At 45.7% G+C, this 21,040-nt stretch overlaps 1 protein-coding gene across 2 annotated transcripts in view; it reads left to right on the top strand.

Moving 5' to 3' along the window:
- PPP5C (protein phosphatase 5 catalytic subunit) overlaps positions 1-21,040 on the top strand; it is a 269,413-nt gene that overhangs the window by 232,050 nt on the left and 16,323 nt on the right. For both annotated transcript variants that reach the window (XM_069207677.1, XM_069207678.1), the window contains exon 12: positions 17,789-17,870. In XM_069207677.1, coding sequence (XP_069063778.1) covers positions 17,789-17,870 — 82 coding nt within the window. The remainder of the gene's footprint in view (positions 1-17,788; positions 17,871-21,040) is intronic.

Below are 21,040 nucleotides of genomic sequence, written 5' to 3'. Positions count from 1 at the left end.
CTGAAATCCTAGAATTCGGACACATGCAACTTTCCCAAGAATGTATGGAAGTCATAAAACAAGCCAGAAGGCCATCCACCAGGCACTGCTATGCAAGTAAATGGAAGAGGTTTGTTTGCTACTGCCATATTAATCAAATACAACCATTACACACAACTCCAGAACATGTAGTGGGTTACTTGCTTCACTTACAAAAATCTAACCTGGCTTTCTCTTCCATTAAAATACACCTGGCAGCAATATCTGCATACCTGCAGACTACCTATTCAACTTCCCTATATAAGATACCAGTCATTAAAGCATTCATGGAGGGCCTTAGGAGAATTATACCACCAAGAACACCACCTGTTCCTTCATTGAACCTAAATGTTGTCCTAACTAGACTTATGGGTCCACCTTTTGAACCCATGCACTCCTGCGAAATACAGTTCCTAACCTGGAAGGTGGCATTTCTCATCGCCATTACTTCCCTAAGAAGAGTAAGCGAGATTCAGGCGTTTACAATACAGGAACCTTTTATACAACTACACAAGAATAAGGTCGTCCTAAGGACCAATCCTAAATTTTTGCCAAAGGTTATTTCACCGTTCCATCTAAATCAATCAGTGGAACTTCCAGTGTTCTTTCCACAGCCAGATACCGTAGCTGAAAGGGCACTACATACATTAGATGTTAAAAGAGCATTAATGTATTACATTGGCAGAACAAAGAACATCAGAAAGACTAAACAACTATTTATTGCATTTCAAAAACCTCATGCAGGAAACCCAATATCAAAACAAGGTATAGCCAGATGGATAGTTAAATGCATCCAAATCTGCTACCTTAAAGCTAAACGACAGCTGCCCATTACACCAAGGGCACACTCAACCAGAAAGAAAGGTGCTACCATGGCCTTTCTAGGAAACATCCCAATGCAAGAAATATGTAAGGCAGCCACATGGTCTACGCCTCACACATTCACCAAGCACTACTGTGTAGACGTGTTATCCGCACAACAAGCCACAGTAGGTCAAGCCGTATTAAGAACATTATTTCAGACTACTTCCACTCCTACAGGCTGATCCACCGCTTTTTGGGGAGATAACTGCTTACTAGTCTATGCAAAACATGCGTATCTACAGCGACAGATGCCATCGAACTGAAAATGTCACTTACCCAGTGTACATCTGTTCGTGGCATCAGTCGCAGTAGATTCGCATGTGCCCACCCGCCTCCCCGGGAGCCTGTAGCAGTTTGGAAGTTACCTTCAACTATTTGTATATGTATCATCTCAACCTTAAATAGGTACATACTTAGTCACTCCATTGCATGGGCACTATTACTACAATTCAACTCCTACCTCACCCTCTGCGGGGAAAAACAATCGAAGATGGAGTCGACGCCCATGCGCAATGGAGACAAAAGGAGGAGTCACTCGGTCCCGTGACTCGAAAGACTTCTTCGAAGAAAAACAACTTGTAACACTCCGGCCCAACACCAGATGGCGAGCTATTGCAAAACATGCGAATCTACTGCGACTGATGCCACGAACAGATGTACACTGGGTAAGTGACATTTTCATTCCAACTTGTACCTTGCTGTTTTCATGCAGCTCTTTAATGGCAGTTCATAGCTCACTATGTTAGATTACGATTGTAACTAATGAACTGCACAGTGACAAAAGAATCTGACAAAAGCAGTAACCCACTGTGCTATGCACATAAAACACTGTTCTGTGATATTCATGCTACATGTTCTGTAAAGTAGGCATACTAACCATCTGCGCTACCTTTGAATCAAAACTGCCACTAGACAAAGCTCTCAGTGCTTTAAAAACTGCTGCACAAATGAAGTAACAAGTATAAAAAAACACTTGTGTTTCTGTTCAGAGGCCTCAGCTGAAGAAGTGCCTCCCTGCTGGCTCAGGTCTTAAGAAGCTTGTGGACCCCCTGGGAATGTGTCATGGACCACAGGTTGGGAACCACTGCTGTAAACCGTTTAGGCTTGTGGCTCCAGGTTACATTTATTTGTTGAAGTGGCAGCCCTTATTCATTATAGCTGTTGTCTCTTCTAGAAGCATGGGTAAACCTCAGACTTTTGTCGGAAAAGCCATACATTATTTACCCCAAAAGAAGGTTGCCTTTTGGAGAGGTTCCGTCTTTGAATTTCATTCAGATCAAGCAATGTTCTTTTATTTTTCATTATGGGCCGTATTATTTTCCAGTTGAGGGAATATCGCTATAATTTTGATGTTCCTGAATTCCTGAACCCTTTACTGGAAATGACCAGATCATAAGGTCTCTGAATAGCACGCTGACTCTCATTGGTCTTATCCCAGACCATAAAATGAGTAAGGCCAACAATTGACATCTTTGGATTTCAAAATCGGTTCAAGCTCTGCAAAGGCTGCATGCTTATTGAACATGAAGGCAGAATTGGTGCCTTTCTAAAGATCTGCTGCCATTTCACTTATTTGTAAAGTTGCAGTCTGTATTTCTTTCCGGCATTGCTCCCAGGAAACCTCTTCTAGAATGGAAGCTGCTTTAGGCCAGCAACTTCTGCACAATTAATTTGTTTGACGCCAGGCTTGGTACCTTCTTTTCCTTTCTCCCTATGTTGTGGACTGCTTACAGTTTCCCTACCACTCGAGAATGAGAAAAAGCTGAGACGTAGTAAGGAGAAATCATCTTCATAAAAATTCAGTTTGTTAAGGGTTTCCACGTCACCACTAGTACTTAACTTCAAGCCATAATCATGCTGCGAACATGTCAGAAAAAATATGCAGGAACATTTTGGGAACAGTTGTTGATGCATAGGTAGGTCATTGAGTCTTCCACCTGGACAATGATGGTTTGCGCTGCTGGGGCATCACTGCCTTGATTCTCATGGCACTTTGTTCTGAACCTCAAGGACATTTTGAGCCCCTGTCCTTAACTCATTGCAGTTAGAGAGCTGGTCCTTTGCTTCTTTCCTGACCCATTCCAGTAACACCAGTGCAAGCATCTAAGTGACTATGCCTTGATGATGAATCTACAAGGTCAAACGTTCAACAGTATAACAATTCGATTAGGTCCTTTGTCAATTCCCAAGAGACTGTGCTGTTTGTTTTTAAACCCAGAACCGCTGTCCTAAGCTTAGTGGATTGTTTTGTAGAAATACATACTTTCTCTTACCTTTAATTATCACCTTGTGATCACGGAGGGTTTTATTTCTTACTGATTGAAGTTTTCCTGTTATTTGTAGTAAATGAGTCTGCATTGGCTATCTTTGTTTTGATGCATTTATTGGAATGGTAGTTGAATTAGAGGAAAAATATAAAAATGTGCATTAGTTTTGCATCCTTGGGGAAACATTGCTATTTTTAATTGTGGGTAGGTGCCTTAGTCTGCTTGAGGGGGAAGGCTGGATTAGGATAGCCCCAAAACGTTCTTAAATAACTAGCATTCTCTAAGAGAAGGCCATGAGTCCTGCTTGTGGGAACGTCAATTCAGAACAGTATTGAAGGATGCAGAACGAAGACTGTTCATTAATTATCAAGATGCTGTTTTCTCTTTCTAAATGATTGGGCATGACTGAAAACAAAGTAGTTAAACTTGGTATGAACCCTAATGACAGCATGTATAAAGAACTATGCAAAATTAGCTCGAACAATGTAGCTCTGCCAAGCTACCAGTAGTACCTTCTAGAAAATCCATATAAAATAGAATTCCTGAAGACTGGCTGGAATTTTTCAGCAGATGTTTATTTCTTTGTGAGATGAGAAGATGTTTTGGTTTGAATTCCCTCAAAGGCAGCTTTTGGATATTTCTAAATGGTGGTCAGTATTGGGTATTTTGTGCATTCTATATACTGTGAATTTGTGGGGAAAGCAGGTGTGAAACCCATAAGGCAAACAGGATAGCTATACATTACTGAAAACTAGACAAAGACCACAACAGCGGATCCCGCCAACTGAAGGACTGACCCACAGGCCAGAGGGTGGCAGCGGAACATATCCGAGCCGCTTCCCGGATGAACTTGACAAGTGTGGTGGGCTTTGTCGCGGGCTCCAGCGCACATCCCCTGGCCCATTGGCATGGTGCCTGGTGTGACGAGACCGGGACCGCATATACCACGGCGACCTGGAAAATCCCCCCCCCCACCTAGATATGGGGGGCCCTTCACTAACTTACTGAGATCATTGTACAGACTCGAAAACCTGGAGCTGCGGTCACCAGTCTGTCATCAGGGACTTGCTGCTGGGTTTTGTGGACTTTATTGATGCCGGGGTGGCCTGGGTCCACGGCTGATCCTGGTGTGCGCTCGTCAGCCCACCACAGTGGTGGCCTGAGACGAAGCAGTGGACACGCATCGAGACATTATGGTGTCCCTCCCCCATCAGTGAATGCCTTCATTGGACTGGTGCGGCACCCCGGATCCGCCTCCAGGCCCAGAGATGGCCCCCACTGTGGGGGCAGTTGAGTGTTCGGCCTGGGCCTTTGTGACTCCTGTGGTGCAGGCGAGCCTCCCGGGGAGCTGCTAGCGCACCACCCGCCTGGATTGTGGGGTCACGGGGAGGCCCAAGAATGGGCGACCGGCTGCGGCCCCACCACCCCCACTCACCTGCTGACTGCTGCTTGGAATCTGGTTGGGCCCCAGAGCACGGCAGCGAGCTTCTGGGCTGTCCTGCTGGCCTGTTGGTGGTGTGGACTGGTGCCCCGGCCTGGGACCTGCCGGCCCACCTGTGGTGAGACAAAAACTCCCCGCCCACCACCACTGCAGCCCTCTGGGACCCTGGGTCGGATGCTGCTTGGCGCTCCCAGATGACTGCGGGCCCTCCTGCTCACCAGGGCTCACCTCCGTCGGCAGACTCATGCAGCGATTGACAACCCGTGGTGTGGCCCACGGTGGGACCTCCCGCACTGGGATTTGCATGCTGTGATCCAGTGGTGAGGCACCACTTTACCTGCAGACACATCTGAGGCAAATTCTCAGCCGTGGCTGGGGTTGCACTGACCCTGTGTGGTCCGGGGTTCCTCCAACTCCAGACTGGCCTGAAGATGAATGTGGTTTGAGGTGTCCAGGGCCTCCTTTCTACCTGCACCAGGCCCCCTTCTTTGTTCTCGTCAACACTGCTGGGCCTCCGCATCAAGAACAGGACTGGATGTGACTGTTGACTGCTCGTGCTGCTGTGAACCGGCAAGTGGGGCAACCCTTAGCACCCCAGCTCACGACCGTCCGGAAGTATGGGGAATGATAAAACTGGCAATCCACCCCTGCCTCCCAACCACAAATAGACCAGTCTACCATTCTACCAGGTACGTCTGGGAGCGTCGCCACGGCTTGAGGCACGACCACAATTGATGGACTGGACACAATTCTTCAGGCTATACAGTCCTCCCAGAGTGCCCTAGAGACAAAGATTGGGGAGGTGCGGGAAGATGCACTGAGACCTGCGAAATACAGTGGGTAGCATCACAGAAGTAGAGGTCCTGGTATCCACAATGGAAGAGGACGTCACAGAACTCAAAACTAAACTTGCCCAGCTGTTGAGCCGGATTGGTGAACCTCCTTGCTGAGCAGAGGATGCTGAGAATTGGCCAAGACGCAGCAACCTGTGCTTCATAGGGTTCCCCAAGGTGGTCGAAAACTCATGCCCTGCCAAGGTCTTAGAACATTGGCTCAAATCTTGGATGTCCACAGACACATTCTCCCCATGGTTCGCGATAGAACAATCCTACAGGGCATTGGCCCCTAAGCTTTCACCAGGGGCCCAAAGATGCCCACTGATAGTGATATTCCTCAACTTTAAAGACCAGGACAACATCCTCAAAGAAACAAGAACGAAGTCTGACCTTAACCACAAAAACTCTAGAATGCTCATTTTCCCAGACTACATGCGGGAAGTCCAGAATAAACGTTGCTCTTATGAAGCAGAAACGTGGAGCACTGCAGCTGTCCTATATGCCCCTGCTGCCTGCATGACTCAAAGTGCTCATGGACAGCAAATCATTCATCTTCGACACCCCTGACTCGGCCTGGGAATGATTTACCGCGTAGACCCGATTCCACCATGCAACACTCCCTCCTCATCCTGGTGAGGGTCAGTGCTCAACGCAGGGAAACTCTCCTGGTAGATGCCGCACGAAGGGTCACTCACGGTGTCGTCAAAGGAATTACTTTAGTGCATGCTTATCACTTGGTCATGGGTCACATAAGCTCTTGATATCCCAGAGGCCTGACTCACCTGTGATTGGAGCCGGTAATCTCTCCTCAACGCCTGCAGAAGAGCAGCTAAGCCAGTCCCCCTCCACCCTTCTGGTCAACCCACCTAATCGGGAGGCACCTGACTGGTAAACTCCCCATTCTTGCTACCCGGATGCCTTACCAGCTAACCACCTGTGACGCTGCAAACAATGTATTGCATGGATTCGGCTTCCTGGAGGGGTCCACCACTCCTCTCATCTTGGACAAACTGTTTTGGGGTTGGGACTTGCATTATGGGGCGACAGACGCTTCTCCGGGGGAAGTATGGGGTGGGGGGGGGGGTTTATGGGGTGGGAAGGATTGGTTGACACAAGTTTAGGTAATTTTCTTGTTAACTGTTTTATATGTTCTAAACCCCTTTTTTCACAGTTAGTCACATTGATGGATTGCTGCCACTCCAGACGCTTGCCATGACCAGGCAGGTGTTCTATTTAGGGGCCGCAGTCCATGGTCTACATACACTTTTATGGTCCCTGATGCACCCTTCCACTGACTCCCCGCTAGGCTTTCCCACACCATAATATTGTGAAATGTCATTGCCCTGCTGGATAAGGTTAAGCATTCCGCTGTACTTAGCAGTGTCCACAGCTCCTCTCCCTCTATTCTGATGCTACAAGAAACACACTTACTGGGTTCCCAATGCCCTTTGCTTGTCAGACGTGGCTTTGACAGAGTCTACCATGCTGGGTTCAGTAGTGGTTCTAGAGGGGTGGCGATACTGCTCCACCGCACACTTCCTTTGATGGTCATCACAGCAAAGTCAGAACCACAGGGTCGCTGTATCACTCTGACTTGGGTGTTGGATGGTCAACTACTTAATCTTCTGTGTGTATATGCCCCTTAGACTGCACTAGAAGCGTTCCTAGACATTCTCCTGGGTTTGGTAACACAACTTCCATCTGGTTTTACTCTTATAGTGGGTGTCTTTAATGCTGTTCTAGATCCTCCCGTTGATTCTACAGGCCCCCCTCCACTGTTTGATGTAGTTGAGCTAAATTGCTATGTAACTGGGCTAACAGACTGGATGTCTGCGATGTATGGTGAATATGCAATACCAGGTTGCAACAGTTCGCACATACCTCGGCAGTGCACCACACACATGCACGTATGGACCTTTTCTTTATGCAAGCCCCAGATGTGCTCTCTGTGGTCCATACTCAAATCCTTCCCCATGGTATATCCGACCACGCTCCACTCCTGTTGCGTGTGGGTGATTCCGGTACCATGCATCGCTCAATGTGGTGAGTAAATGCTTGGCACCTCCAAGACAAACCCTTTACCCAAACCCTGGGGGAGGAATTCACACACAACTTCCAGACTAATGTTGGGTCAATGCAGTCATCCTGCTCTCTTTGGGCAGCTTGTAAGGCCAGGCTTAGGGGACACACATGTCACCTCCTTCAGGTAGTGGAACGCGCCAGCCGCCAACAGGTCACAAGTCTTGAAGCCCAGACCCTGTGCCTTGAGATGCAGCTTTCCCTCTTCACTCTTACTGCTGTCACCAGGCAGCTACTATCACTTTGAGAGGACATTAGTCACCTTTTCCTTGTTGAGCTTTGTCGGCACAGGTTTATGGATGAGGGACAAAAAGGGGAAGGTGCTGTATTGTTTGCTGTTTGACCCTTGGCAAACAAGGTAATTGCAGAGATCATTGAGGAGATGGGACACTCTCAAGATGCGTCCCCGGCCATCGCCCAAGCCTTTGCCATGTACTATGGGTAGCTCTATGCGGAACACCCATGCCCTCTGGTCGAACAGACAGTACCCCTTCTAAGCTTGTCCTGACCACAGTGGTAGTTATTCCGAAGTCATTGCCCATCCTCCCCGTCTCGTGTGTGGCTTACCATCCCATATCGCTTCTGAACACTGAAATAAAGATCATCTTCACTATTTTGGCCCTGCATCTGCGTAAGGTGCCTCAATCCTTAATCCACCTGGATCAGTGTGGTTTCCTGCCTGCCAGGAGCACGTGACATTTTCTCAAACAAATGCAGATGCCCTTGGTTACTGACAGCTTCTACCCCACCTGGCGATGCTCCTCATAGGTTTCGAGAAGGCTTATAATACCGTTGACTGGTCCTATCTGTCCAGTGTGCTGGTGAAGGCGGGGATAGGTCCCAAATACTGTGACCTGGTGCAAATCCTCTAACCTGTCAGTGCAGGTCCAGGTGAATGGCGTGATGTCAGACATCCTTCCTACAAGACGTGGGACTCATCAGGGCTGTCCCCTGTCTCCATTTTTCTTTGCGTTAGCAATAGAGCCCCTGGTTCAGATCCTGAGTGGTGACCCCCTGATACAGGGGTGGGTCTGGCCCACTGGGTGCGAAGACCGCATTGCATTATATGCGGATGGGATCCTCTTATACCTTGCCAATCCAACTAGCAGCGGCCACCAATATCTGCAACTCCTGAGTCTCTTCGCAGAGACATCAGGTCTGACACTTAATCTGGGCAAATCCGTATTAGTACCACTGTACCCTGCAAGGGATAGCTTCGACTGGTACATAATATCCCGATCCCTGCACATTAGCTTTCACTAACTGGGCATCACCGTCGCCCTGGAGCCGTAATTGGCGTGGTCCCTTAACATCACACCCCTTAAGTGTAAGATTAAGGATGACGTTCACAGGTGGCAGGCGCCCCCCACCTCAACATCATGGGTAGGACAGCCGTATATATAATGATGATATTGCTCCAATTCCTTTACCTCCTTCGAAATTATCCCTACACAAATTCAAGGCATTGGTTTATTGAAATGGACTCTGTGGTGAAACAGTTCCTATGGCATAATTCACGCACCTGGTTGGCTTTTTCTACCTGCCAGCCGTGGCACCGACGAAGGGTGGCTGGGGATGTCTAACCTGTACCTTTATTACCTAGCCTTTCAGCTGTTGGTGGTCAATGACCGGTTTGGAGGTGGGTGGTCGGACCTGGCATACCAACTTGAGCTCCTTACCTTAGGCTTAGGGTTTCCTCATATTCTGGCGCTGCTCTATGGTGCTCCACTTCTTAACCGCATCCCTGAGGTGACCAGTGTTCAGTGGGTGGAGAGCCGCGTTGCGCTCCACGGGCTGGTGGTCTAACCTTACTGTACAGACCCCACCCGTGGCATGGTACGTGGCTTGGGATGGTACTTGAAAATTACCTGGATTTAGCAAATGGGATAATAGTGGTATCACACTAGTGAGAGATGTCTGGAGTGGATCAGATATGCTTTCGTTTTACGACCTCATACAGCAGTACTCCCTTTCAAATGCCCAATTCCAAAAATACTTACAACTAAGACACGCATTGAGGGCCCATAGCCCGCCTGACACGGTGCTTCCTGAATTCAGCCCAGTAAAAGCCAAGGTTATGATGGGAGCGCTGGGTAAAGGCGGTGTGTCTCAAATTGCACCCTGAGTATTAACACACTGGATCCCCTGGCAGGCCTTGGATCTCGATGGGAGGTTGGGCTGGGACAGCTCGAGGATGAGGGCTGGCAGAACGCCCAAATGGCCCCAAAACGTCTGACCACGTAATTGCGGCTTCACCTTGTCCAGGCTTATTACCTACACTGTGCGTATCTCACCCCAGAAAGGATGCACAAGGCGGACCTTTGCAATAGCTCCCTGTGCCCTCGTTGCTCGCAGCCCTGGACTGACTTTTTTTTTTTCATAAGGTGTAGGCCTGTCCCTATATAATGCGGTACTGGGAGATGATGGACGCAGAACTTTACACCACCCTGGGCATTGATGTAGACGTGGCTCTTGTCACAGAAATGTACACCACCCTGGGCATTAATATAGACATGGCTCTACTGCCAATCCTGTTGGGCGTTCTTGAGGGTGTGGGGGGGGGGGGGGGTAGCCGGGCAGATCGCACTTTCTTGGGGACTACACAGCTGGTTGTGAAAAGAGACTGTATAGTCCAGTGGACACTTGCAAATCCCACCTTACTGGCCCAGTGGATGCGTGGCATTGATTATTGCGCCCAACAGGAGAAACTGATGTATGAAGCATGGGTCTGACTGTCTAAGCATGATAAGTTATGGGTAAATGGATTGGGATGTGGAATCAGACCTGCTCCGAGGGGTCTGTCACAGGGTTCTATAGTTTTATTGTACGATCTGCTGGCCACTGCACTGCAGTGATTAATTTGTGCTTGTTGTTCAGGTGCTGAGCACTGGCACTTATTTTTGAGGGCCATGGCTCACTCTTCTGCCTCAAGCATTTGCGGCGAGCAAAAGACACAAATGGGACAGGCGGAGGAAGGGGAAAAACAAAAAGGCGTCACAAAGGGAGAAAGTAGAAAGCTGCAAGAGTGAGCTGAAGGGACACGGAGTGGCTTTATATGGTTAGAAGGGGCCCGAGATAGCTTCAGGATTACGCTGCCTCAGTATTCGGTGTTCACACATTTAATTGCAGCAGTTTCCTGTTTAAGAGAAGGGCTTTGGGCACTGGCCCCTTTTTATTTACAAATAAAGCACTGCTGCACTGTGTGGTCATGGGTGGGCCTAACCATTACCTGGGTATGTGTTTTCTTGATGGATTTTATTGTGACTTGTTATATCTCTTTAAAAACAATAACATTGTTTATTGAAAAAAAAACTTCAAGGCTATTGAGACAATGCCGAAGTCCCAGTGCAGTCAGGAAATCTACTCAGGGTTTTTCCTCATACAAAAAAAGTAATCAGAGTGGGTGAGGGTTTAAGGGTCCTCAATAAGTTTATCAAGGTCAAGGCATAGTCTTTCTGGAGGTTTTGTCGATTTCCTGCAGTCCAACAATTTTCTAGCATCTGTACAGCTGGAGGATGTTTATGTTCATGTGGCAGTGCGCTCCAACACAGGACATTTATTCTTGCAGGGTCTACATACAACACTTTCAGCTCATGATAGTACTGTCTAGTCTTAAGCACCCACAGTAGTCACAAAATGGCTAGCTCCTGTGACAGCATATCTGTAGCAGCAAGGGGTACGGGTATTCCTTTGGATATCTGGTTCATCAAAGGGCCATCTTGCATGTGCATGCATCAGTGGATAAACACTCATAAATTTACTCTAGAAACAGGTTAACGTTAGTACAGAGAGTCAGCAACTAAAGACGAGTTTCAGTGCACGGGAACAGGGCAGTTCTGGGCATGATGTCATCCTGCATTCCTATACTTTTGCAATGCTGCCTATAAATACTTCCCCTCTGGGGCAACAGGAGTACAGTTGAAACAGACCTAAGGGCAATGGAACAACATGGTCTTCATAACCACCAAAACCAGACATGTTCTAATAAGATGGATGAGACCATGCAACATCATTGTAGGTGAGAGAATATATTCGTTGGATTTTCAAACTCATCTTGTCACAAATGCTTACTCCAAGAGGCAGCTCATCTTCAAGCCCTGTACACGAGTGGACTTTGAGCCCCAAAGTATATACCCGTGGTGGCAATGCAAAATGCTTCACAAGAAGATGATGGGACCCAGGGGAAGCCTTTTTGTTTCCTTGTTTCAAGAATATTTGCATGTGCTTTTTCTCCAACTTCCAGCTTTTCGGGCTCATTCTAGTAGAACCAGTGTGGACCATATATTTCTAGTATGCATATCTATGATTCATCAGTGCACATTCACATCAGATATACACGTTTTAGCCAAAGGTCTCTGTGAGGTTCAGCACCACAGTCTGCAATCACTTCACCTGGCTGCTATAGAGTAAAGAGTATGGATCCCTTAACATGCCACACGATTGCCAGACCATTTAAAAGCAACATACATACACTTTGAATTAAAAAGATTGTTTTTGGATGGCTAATAATAATGTAGTCCCTTTAACCAGGTGGTATCGTGATATTCTGGCAAGTGTACTACATCGTGCAAAATCTGGTCTAAAATATACATCTGTCCACGTCAGTTTGGTAGCCGTTTACAAGTACCTTAAGACTTTGACAACTCTGTTCTCTACCAGAGTAATTAAAGAATTTGAGTGGTCTTTTCCTACATATTCTTTAGTGGCACAGAAGCAACTGTACTAGGCACTCATTACAGTACTAGGGACTGTTTCGAGCTCATTCACAAATGTTCCAACCCATTGCTGTTGTGCAGATGTCCACCGTGTCTGCCTTTACGTCAAGTAGGACAGTTGGAGAAATCCAAGTTTTATCCATTCTCGGCCTCTGTACCTGAAATTTGAAAAATCTAGTCACTCCTACAATTAAACTTTTTTTTTTTTAATCACCAAAAGTGCTTTGTTGAAGGGGGGGCGAGGGCGGAGTCCTTTTAAGACGAGACTTCTAGGCTTTGGACAGCAGACTTTTGTAATGGGCTTCTAGCAATGTCAGAATCGAGCTGAGGCACCAGTCATAGGTGCATGAAAACAGGGAGACGCTCCTCACCTTCCTGCATGATGCAAGAAGCAACAGCCACAGAGATCAGTAGATAAACACTGCATTGCACTGTAAAGCACCACCCGCACATGGGATCCCTGAAGGTCAAGCAGAGCCAGGGCGGTTGGCTCAGATGGCATCAGTCCAGTGGGAGCAAAATGCGAGTTGAAGCCGTTCACTCACCTTTTTCCAGGAGATGGCCGTAATAGATTGACAGATATTTGCGGCCTCAGTAGCCCACATAACAGCTGAATGGAGCAAGCATGAAAGAGACTGGCAGGCTTCGTAGTTAAAGGGTCAAGCCACGCTGGCATGGAGAGAGGCGCTGGACAGACCCAGAGGAAGAAGAGAGGAAGGGAACACATCAATTAGTTTTGCTGAACAGTTTTTATTTTATCATGAGTAGTGGGTACAGAGTATTTATTGACTCTGGAAGCTCTAGGGTATTATAGGCTCAAGGGCTGTATTTCTAGTGAACTTCCAACATTACTTATAAGTCTAGCACCTGGATTGCCAAGAGTATTAGATTCATGAAATATAATTGGCCTTTACGTTCGTACAATGATGTTTACTAAAGCCAAAGCCCCTTAACACTGTTCATCAAGGACATGCTGAACCCACAGAAAGCTGACAAATCACGCATTTATGATAGAAATAAACCTTCCCAGTCTACCAAAGGCAGCCATGAGTGACCTGCAACTAGTATACTTTACAGGAGTTCTGAGGGACATGGAAGCCCTCTGTCAGGCTTTTGAGAGAGCTTTGACTGATTTGGAACACTCTGCAAAATGTGGAGACTTGACTGGATCACATTAAAAACAAGCTTGGTCGGGCACGCGAGTTGAACATGAAGAGCAATTCGCCATTTCCAACAGCCTAGGCAATCATTTGTGTATGAAACATAAACTGTGGTGCCCCCCAACTCCAACTAAGAAGCTTATGTCAACACCTGCTTCAGCAGCCTGAGGAGAAGGAAATTAGCTTGTCCCACACCCACCAGGTGCTTCGGTCAGCAGAATCTCGTGCCTGACAACCTAACCTGAGTGCACTTCTTCAAGGAGAAGGTAAGCATCCTAATGGCAGCTTGAAAACGAACTCCTACCGAGGAGAGTCTATCCTAGATGTGTCACTTGCAATGCTGGTCAACTTACATGACGATGTTACCACCTACCTGCCATGAAAGTAGATCCAAGCTAGATTTGGCTTCCCATTCAGACTGGTTTTATACTTTCCAAGGCAAACAAGGGCCAAATGAGAATTTGATCAGCCGAAGAGCAGCCAATGGAGGCAAAGATATCACAATCCATGGAACTCCAGTGAAGTTGGCAGACAAAGAAATCCAGCAAAGTGCATGGAATTCACACAGCCTGTTACCGCTGAATGATTTATTTGATGTAGAAGCACATAGTAGAGATGACGGTACAAAATGTCATTTAGTCTTCCACCGGCGAGTTTCGCCTAACCTAGCTTCTACATACGCTAGATATGTAAAAGAAAGTATTGGCAGAGAGAAAGCCCAGATACAGTTAATGTTTTTCAATAGAGAGATATGCAGGGGGGTTCAGATGATAGCACAAACATAAATGCATGACTAATTTGGAAAAATACTGTAATTGCTGACAAGACATGGTCTAAGATTTGAGCTAGTGCTGCCAGTTCATCAGTATGTAAACATCAGAAAGAAAATGTCTGCAAAATAATGACAAAGTGGTACTTGGCCCTGACCAGGTTAAGAACAATGTTCGCGAGGGCTAAATGTTCGAAGGGTTGCAGTGAAACAGGCAAGCTATTCAAAATCTGGTGGACGTGCGCTCACATGCAATCTTACTAGAAACAAGTCTCATCCCACAGTAAGGATAGTATAGAGATTAATCTTTCCACCCCTCCTGCGGTCTTCTTAATTAGTGGCAGACTGTGACTGGTAGTTAGACTAGTGATTGCATAGTCTATGGAACAACTTTCAGCACTAATTATGATAGAATCCATAGGTGTAAGAACGTTTGGCTGCCGTCTAAAACTCTTACGAGAAAAGTACCTTGTGTTGGATTAAGACCCAGCCAGAATCGCTGATGTTTTGGCCCGCTCAAAAGTATGTGGATTTTCTACATTCTCTGAAAGCTCTATTGAGAGTGGTCTTCCCCCTAAACCCTGTATGAAAAATGCATTATATTGTTAGAAAATGGTTTTCTTTCATGTATGCTTAGGGCTGTACATAGGAACCAACCAACGACACTAGTGGAATGAAATCTAACTCAATATCTCAATTAATGATATATGTATAATGTACAGCATTGACCCTATACTGTGAAGCAAAAACGTATTTACTAAAAACAAAAGTGCCTTTATTCTTTCCACTGGATAAAAATATCCATCTACAAACTTTTTGCCCCGTAGCCCTCTATTCTTCAGACATTCAGCACTGTTTAAAATTCCGTATTAACAAGATTAAGTTGTTAGGAAATCATATCAACTCTGTTTCGTTTGGCCACACCAACAAGGGGTCTGCTTTGTACAAGCATGGCATTTTGCCTTGGATATTAGCATGTATTGCCGTCCCCTACAGGAAATCTGGCAGACATCTTAAAAGCAATGTTCAGAATAATTCCGCTAAGGGTGTGGTTGCTACAATATCACTCTTTGCATGAGTGCCAGTTGACATCTGCAAGGCAGCAACGTGGGCATTGATGTACAGTTTCACAGAGGGCTACTGCCTCAACCTCACATCAGAAACAGCAGTTGGACGAGTGGTTCTGTGCACATGTAGAGTTAAATGTGCCTGTACTCCTACACAATTGTTATTCAATCACATGAGTCTGTGAGAAATCCAGTGTTTCAGAAGAAAAATGTACTTAACTGTAACTAAAGCTCTTCAGCTTTGGAATCTTTCATACATTAGCATGTGACCTGCCCGCTTCCCTGGTTATGAGGCTTGAGTGTGTGTATATGGATATGTTTTCTTCTGCGATGGACTGTTAAGTTCTGCATAACCTAAACGCTTGTGATTGACATTGCTACTTGGCACCGCTGCTATAGTTGGGCTTCACAAGACAAAACCACTGTTTCCTCAGTTCCCGAATTCTGCTATGCTGTTTGTCTTTGCTATCATCACTGTTAGAGACAGGTTTATCAGCGCATTGTAAACTTCTGAGATCTGTAACGAAGTGCGCAGGATCGGCTGTAAACTGTTCGCTCTCAAGGTATAAACCAAATACAAGTGTGCTCTGGTTGAAGTAATACGATCTGACTTAGTCCATTTGGCAGCACTAGAGTTGATCCCGCATGAATAGCATGGCCAATCTTTCAGAACACTGCCTGCTTTCCAGTGCACAAATTCAAATCTTGCTCGGCCTGTTCCTAGGCCGAGAGAGACGCTATCCGATTCCCTCGGAAATGTGGAACGTTGCTGATGCAGATGTTCATGCATGTGTAATTTGAAGCCATCTTGAAATGAGCAGAACGTCTTTCTGATCACTAGGGTCGAGCCTGCGTTGCATGCGCTCGTGCATGCGTATCGCAGCGAGACGCTTTAGGTATTAGAAAAGGGTTCGGAGCCCTGTCGGCGTCACGTCAGTGTTTTTCATTGGTTCGTGGGCTTGCCTAGTAAAATCTGCTTGCTTTCATTAGTCGAAGGCATGCATACGTCATGCCTTTGTCCGGTGGCTAGCCCTCCTCGAGCGCATCGACCAAGTACAGAAAACATGCGAGGCTCGCTGTTTTCTGTCGGATCGTGCACTACTTTTTCTCTATTTTCCTAGCGCGATTTCGCTTGGCAGAAGTCGAAAGCTTTACACAGTTAATTTCACTTTTTCGGGTTACGTACATAAAAGCACTTTTGCCGATAGATGAAAAGTCGGGTTAGGAGTTTACAACGCAATCAGCTCTAACATGAGCAAACGCGAGCCCCGTTGCATTGCAAATGCTTGTTTTAATTGTGGCCTCAACACAATTATGCGCCACTAATACATTTCCTAAGAAGTCTGGCAGAGTTGTTTTTCTAATACGTCCTTAAATATTGCGCATCAATGATGCGCACAGCAATTTTCACATGTGATACCAAGGAAGTGTGTCTGCAGTACGCACATCAGAAATGCTATCACAATTCGTGGCAAGAGAATCAGCGATAAATATACCTGTGGCTGCCAAGACTCAAATATATTTTCAGTACATAGTTAACGCTAACCGGAATGTGCTTGGATAGCTTGTAAGAGGTCACTTAGTATCAAAGATGAATAACAGGCACTGTATTTGTCAGAACCTTGTACTGACTATGTACACAGTTTTCATATTTTGTTTTGGTGGATGTAAATTACATGAAAAACACTTCCTATTCATGAAGCTTAGTCAAAATGCAATATGTAATTCTTCGACAGCCAATTCTGCAATCATCAGGTGAATCTCCAATCGGAGGAAAATAAGGTTTGGAAGCTTTTACAAAATATTTAGGAGCGATAGTGGGAAACAGGGTACCCGGAAAGTAATCTGTTTTTACTAGAACACAATTTGAAGTTTGATGTGCAAGTGATTTTGGAATAATAACCTCATTATGAAGTGCCTAGAGGTGATTATGTGGATGAATACCAAGATATGGTAAAACAATTAGAACCTCATTTTAAAGTTCAACCTAGTTTAATAGTTATGCAACACTAATTATTTACAAGAGTGTGTTGGGTACTAGAATCTGTTGGGTTCACTCGGACCCTGGTGGCTTGAACTGGAGGATCAAATCCGTGCCAAAATCACTGTGTTACATGCTCATTCTGTGAAAAGGAGTTCGACCCTGCTATGCCCCTTATGCAACCCGTAGCTTAAAGCCTTAATTTTCCCCAAGAAGAAGTTAATGAACAGCGTCCTGGTGTTTAGTATGCGTGGCAAAGGGATTGATGCATCACAGGGGATCGTTTTATAGCTTCACTTCCCGTCGCTTTGAGCTGAGGCTTCCCATCTTGGTCAGTATGCACATTGTTTCCCCTATTGCACAATCACAGAATGAAAATTGCGTATTTGTGGGTTCGAGATGGAAGCCAGTTTTGTAAAATACCTTAGTTTGACAGTCCCAAAGTCACGTCTCTCTACCTGTCACATATTTGTAGAGCAGTTACTCCCATACTGTTACCTCAGTTGATTTTCCTGTTCCCCAAGCATCCGTTTCCTGATTTAGTAAAATCTTAATTACATGAAATAATATGTTTTTCTTCTCTCTCTGCAGCGATCAAATGGGCAATAAAGGAGCCTATATCCACCTCCGTGGCTCTGACCTGAAACCCCAGTTCCACCAGTTTCCAGCAGTGGTAAGTAACCTAGCGCCCTGGCAAGACCATTATCTCCCAATATCTGATACTGGATATACTGGAATTTGTACCAGTAGAGAAATACCCCCCCCTTCATGTGGGCTCCCAGGACATTTTTTTAAATATAGTATTTTCATGTTTCAAAACTATTTTGTAAAGGGGAAAAATGCCTGTGACTGGAAAGTTTGGTCCTTGGCACCTTAGTTTGTATGAGTAAATTTGACATAGCCCCTTTGAAGACCTGCAATATCTCTTCAGTGTCTTCAAGCTCTTTTGCTGAGAGGACAAAGATAGCTGAACGTTACAATGGCTGATTTTCTCCCAGAACATACTGTTGCAGAGGTCTGTTGCCTGGAATGAAAAATTTCCTAGCTATCGTAACGGAAAGTTTCAATTCTATTAAGGACTCGGAGGCGAGGATTATGCCTTGCTTTCTCCACTTTATTAAATGAGCAGCCAAGTAATTAACACAAACTCCAAGTCCCATGAACCATTGGGAAAAATGAGTACAGTGATAACCAATAAACAGTAAGAATTTTTGTCCAATTAAAAGAAAAGGCAGTCCATAACGTAGTCCCTTGTTTGTGTTGAGTCCTCCTCTTTCGAAGCGCGAGCCAGTCAAGAACGATTATGAAGCCTCTTGTTTTGTGGAATCCGATCCTATGAAAAATAAAACAGATTAAGGAAAAGAAACTCTCATTCAGAAAATAAATCAGATTGTTGCTTAAGTTGAATCAATACATTTTTATTATATTATTTATTCATTAATTTTAAAAGCAGTCTAAGAATGAGAAAAAAAGTATGAAATATATAAGATAGAATTTACTTACTAAATACAGGGTGGGTTCACCTAAACTTTGTAGTATTATAAAGGTGATCAGGGTGGGATAATCCTCGCCTCCGAGTCCTTAATAGAATTGAAACTTTCCGTTACGATAGCTAGGAAATTTTTCATTCTATGTCAGGACCGGAGGCGAGGATTATGCTGGTTTAAAGCTTGTTGACAACCAATTGTGCTATGCTCAGAACTGGTTTGAAGTAAAACCTTTTGAAGGTAGAATCCGACGACCAGTCTGGTGCATTAATGATATCTTCTAGACGAGCACCTAAATGGAAGGCTTTAGAGGCCATAGCCCCACGAGCAGAATGTGCACCAAAAAGGGAAAGATCAATGCCCGCTTCATACATGACCCAACGAACCCAGCGAGCAATAGTAGGCGAAGAAACAGCTCTATGAGGTTTACGTAAAGAGATAAGGAGCTGATCTTCCCCCGGAGGACGGAGTTCGGAAGACATGTCCTCGTATGCTTTAAGGCATTGAACCACACATAATTTTGGAGTATCAGGAAAAACCGGATAAGATATAACCCTGGTATTAGTTTTTGTACGTCTACCCACTGTAAACGAGACTCCTGAAGGAGAAAAAAATCTATGGGAAATGTCGAGAGCTCGAACATCAGAGACCCTTCTACAAGAAACGAGACAAAGTAACATGGCTAGTTTAGCCGACAGTTCTTTCCTGGAAAGGTAGTGATTATGTTGCCAAGATAAGAAAAGATTCAGAACTTGATTAACGTCCCAAAGGAAAGAATACCGAGGTTCAGGAGGCAAAGAAAGTCTTATACCCCGAAGAAGGCGACACACCAGTTTGTGTTCGCCGACAGGGAAACCATCCAGTACTATGTGTCCGGCTGAAATCGCGGATCGATAGGTATTAATAGAACGATAAGCTAAACCTTTGGAAGCGAGTTCAGCAAGGAAGTTCAGGATATGAACTATGTCTGTCTCCACGGGATTAAAACCCCTTTGCAAACACCAACGGGACCATCTTCCCCACGCAGATCTGTAGCGTTTACAAGTGCTGGTGGCCCATGCCTTGGATAACAATTCCTCAGCCTGTTGCGAAAGTCCTGACACCGACCAGCGACCCCGGAAATCCGCCACGCCATCAAGGCTAGAGAACCCTCGAGGATCATCTGATGAGGGGTACAATTCGGACTGAGAAGAAGCGAGGGAAACAGGGGGAGTCGGATTGGAAAATCCCAAGAAAGTTCCAGAAGAACCGGAAACCACACTTGAGATCTCCAGATTGGAGTTATGATCACAATGGATGCCGATTGATGACGCACCTGTGCGGATGTTCGAGTAATCATCGCAAAAGGAGGGAAAGCATAGGGTTTCTCCTGACTCCAATCCTGAAGAAATGCGTCCGTAGCTGTTGCCAGAGGATCCGGCCTCCAGCTGAAGAATCTGGGAATCTGGTGATCCAATCTGGAGGCAAAGAGGTCGACTGAGAACGGTCCCCAAAGTTGGGACAGAGAGGAAAAAACTTCTGGATGAAGCTTCCACAGGCTGGAGTCCTTGAAATGTCGTGAATGAAAATCCGCAATCTGATTCTGGTTTCCCGGAAGATACTGTGCTGTCACAGAAACCTGATGGTCTAGGCAGTATTGCCAAAAACTGGAGGCCAGATTGGAAAGAGTTTCGGAACTAGAGCCACCTAGATGGTTGACATAACGGACCGCCGAAATATTGTCCATTTTCAAGAGGACGTTGGATTTGATAGAATCCTTGGTCCAGCATTTGACTGCAAATGAGCCGGCTAGTAACTCGAGACAGTTTATATGTAAGTTCTGTTCCTGCAGAGACCACGTCCCCCCGGTAGAGAAATTGCCACATCGAGCACCCCAGCCTACTCTGCTGGCGTCGGACTCTATAACCAAATCTGGAGCCGAGCCGAAAATAGCTCTGCCGTTCCAGGCTTCTATATGTGAAAGCCACCAACAAATTTCTTCTATCGCTTCTTGTGAAAGAATCACTTTTTGAGAATACGATAGACGTTTGCGCAGATGGGTTGCTTTGAGGCGCTGAAGAGCTCGGTAATGCAGAGGGCCCGGAAAAATTGCCTGAATAGAGGAAGAGAGAAGTCCTATAAGGCGGGCAATTTGATGTAGCAAGACCTTGTGTTTGACCAAAGTACGACGAAGTTCGTGACAAATTTTCGTCATCTTGCGGGAGGTAAGGCTTAGAGTCGCGGACACCGAATCGATAGTGAAACCTAGAAAAACCAGCTTTTGAGAAGGAATTAAAAGTGACTTGGCCTCGTTTATGATAAACCCTAAGTTTTGGAGCAAATTGACGGTTGTCTGCAGGTGTGATGAAAGTTGTTT

Source organism: Pleurodeles waltl, chromosome 9 (assembly GCF_031143425.1).
Source record: "Pleurodeles waltl isolate 20211129_DDA chromosome 9, aPleWal1.hap1.20221129, whole genome shotgun sequence".
Taxonomy (NCBI): Eukaryota; Metazoa; Chordata; class Amphibia; order Caudata; family Salamandridae; genus Pleurodeles; species Pleurodeles waltl.
This window is presented reverse-complemented; position numbering and strand designations above follow the sequence as displayed.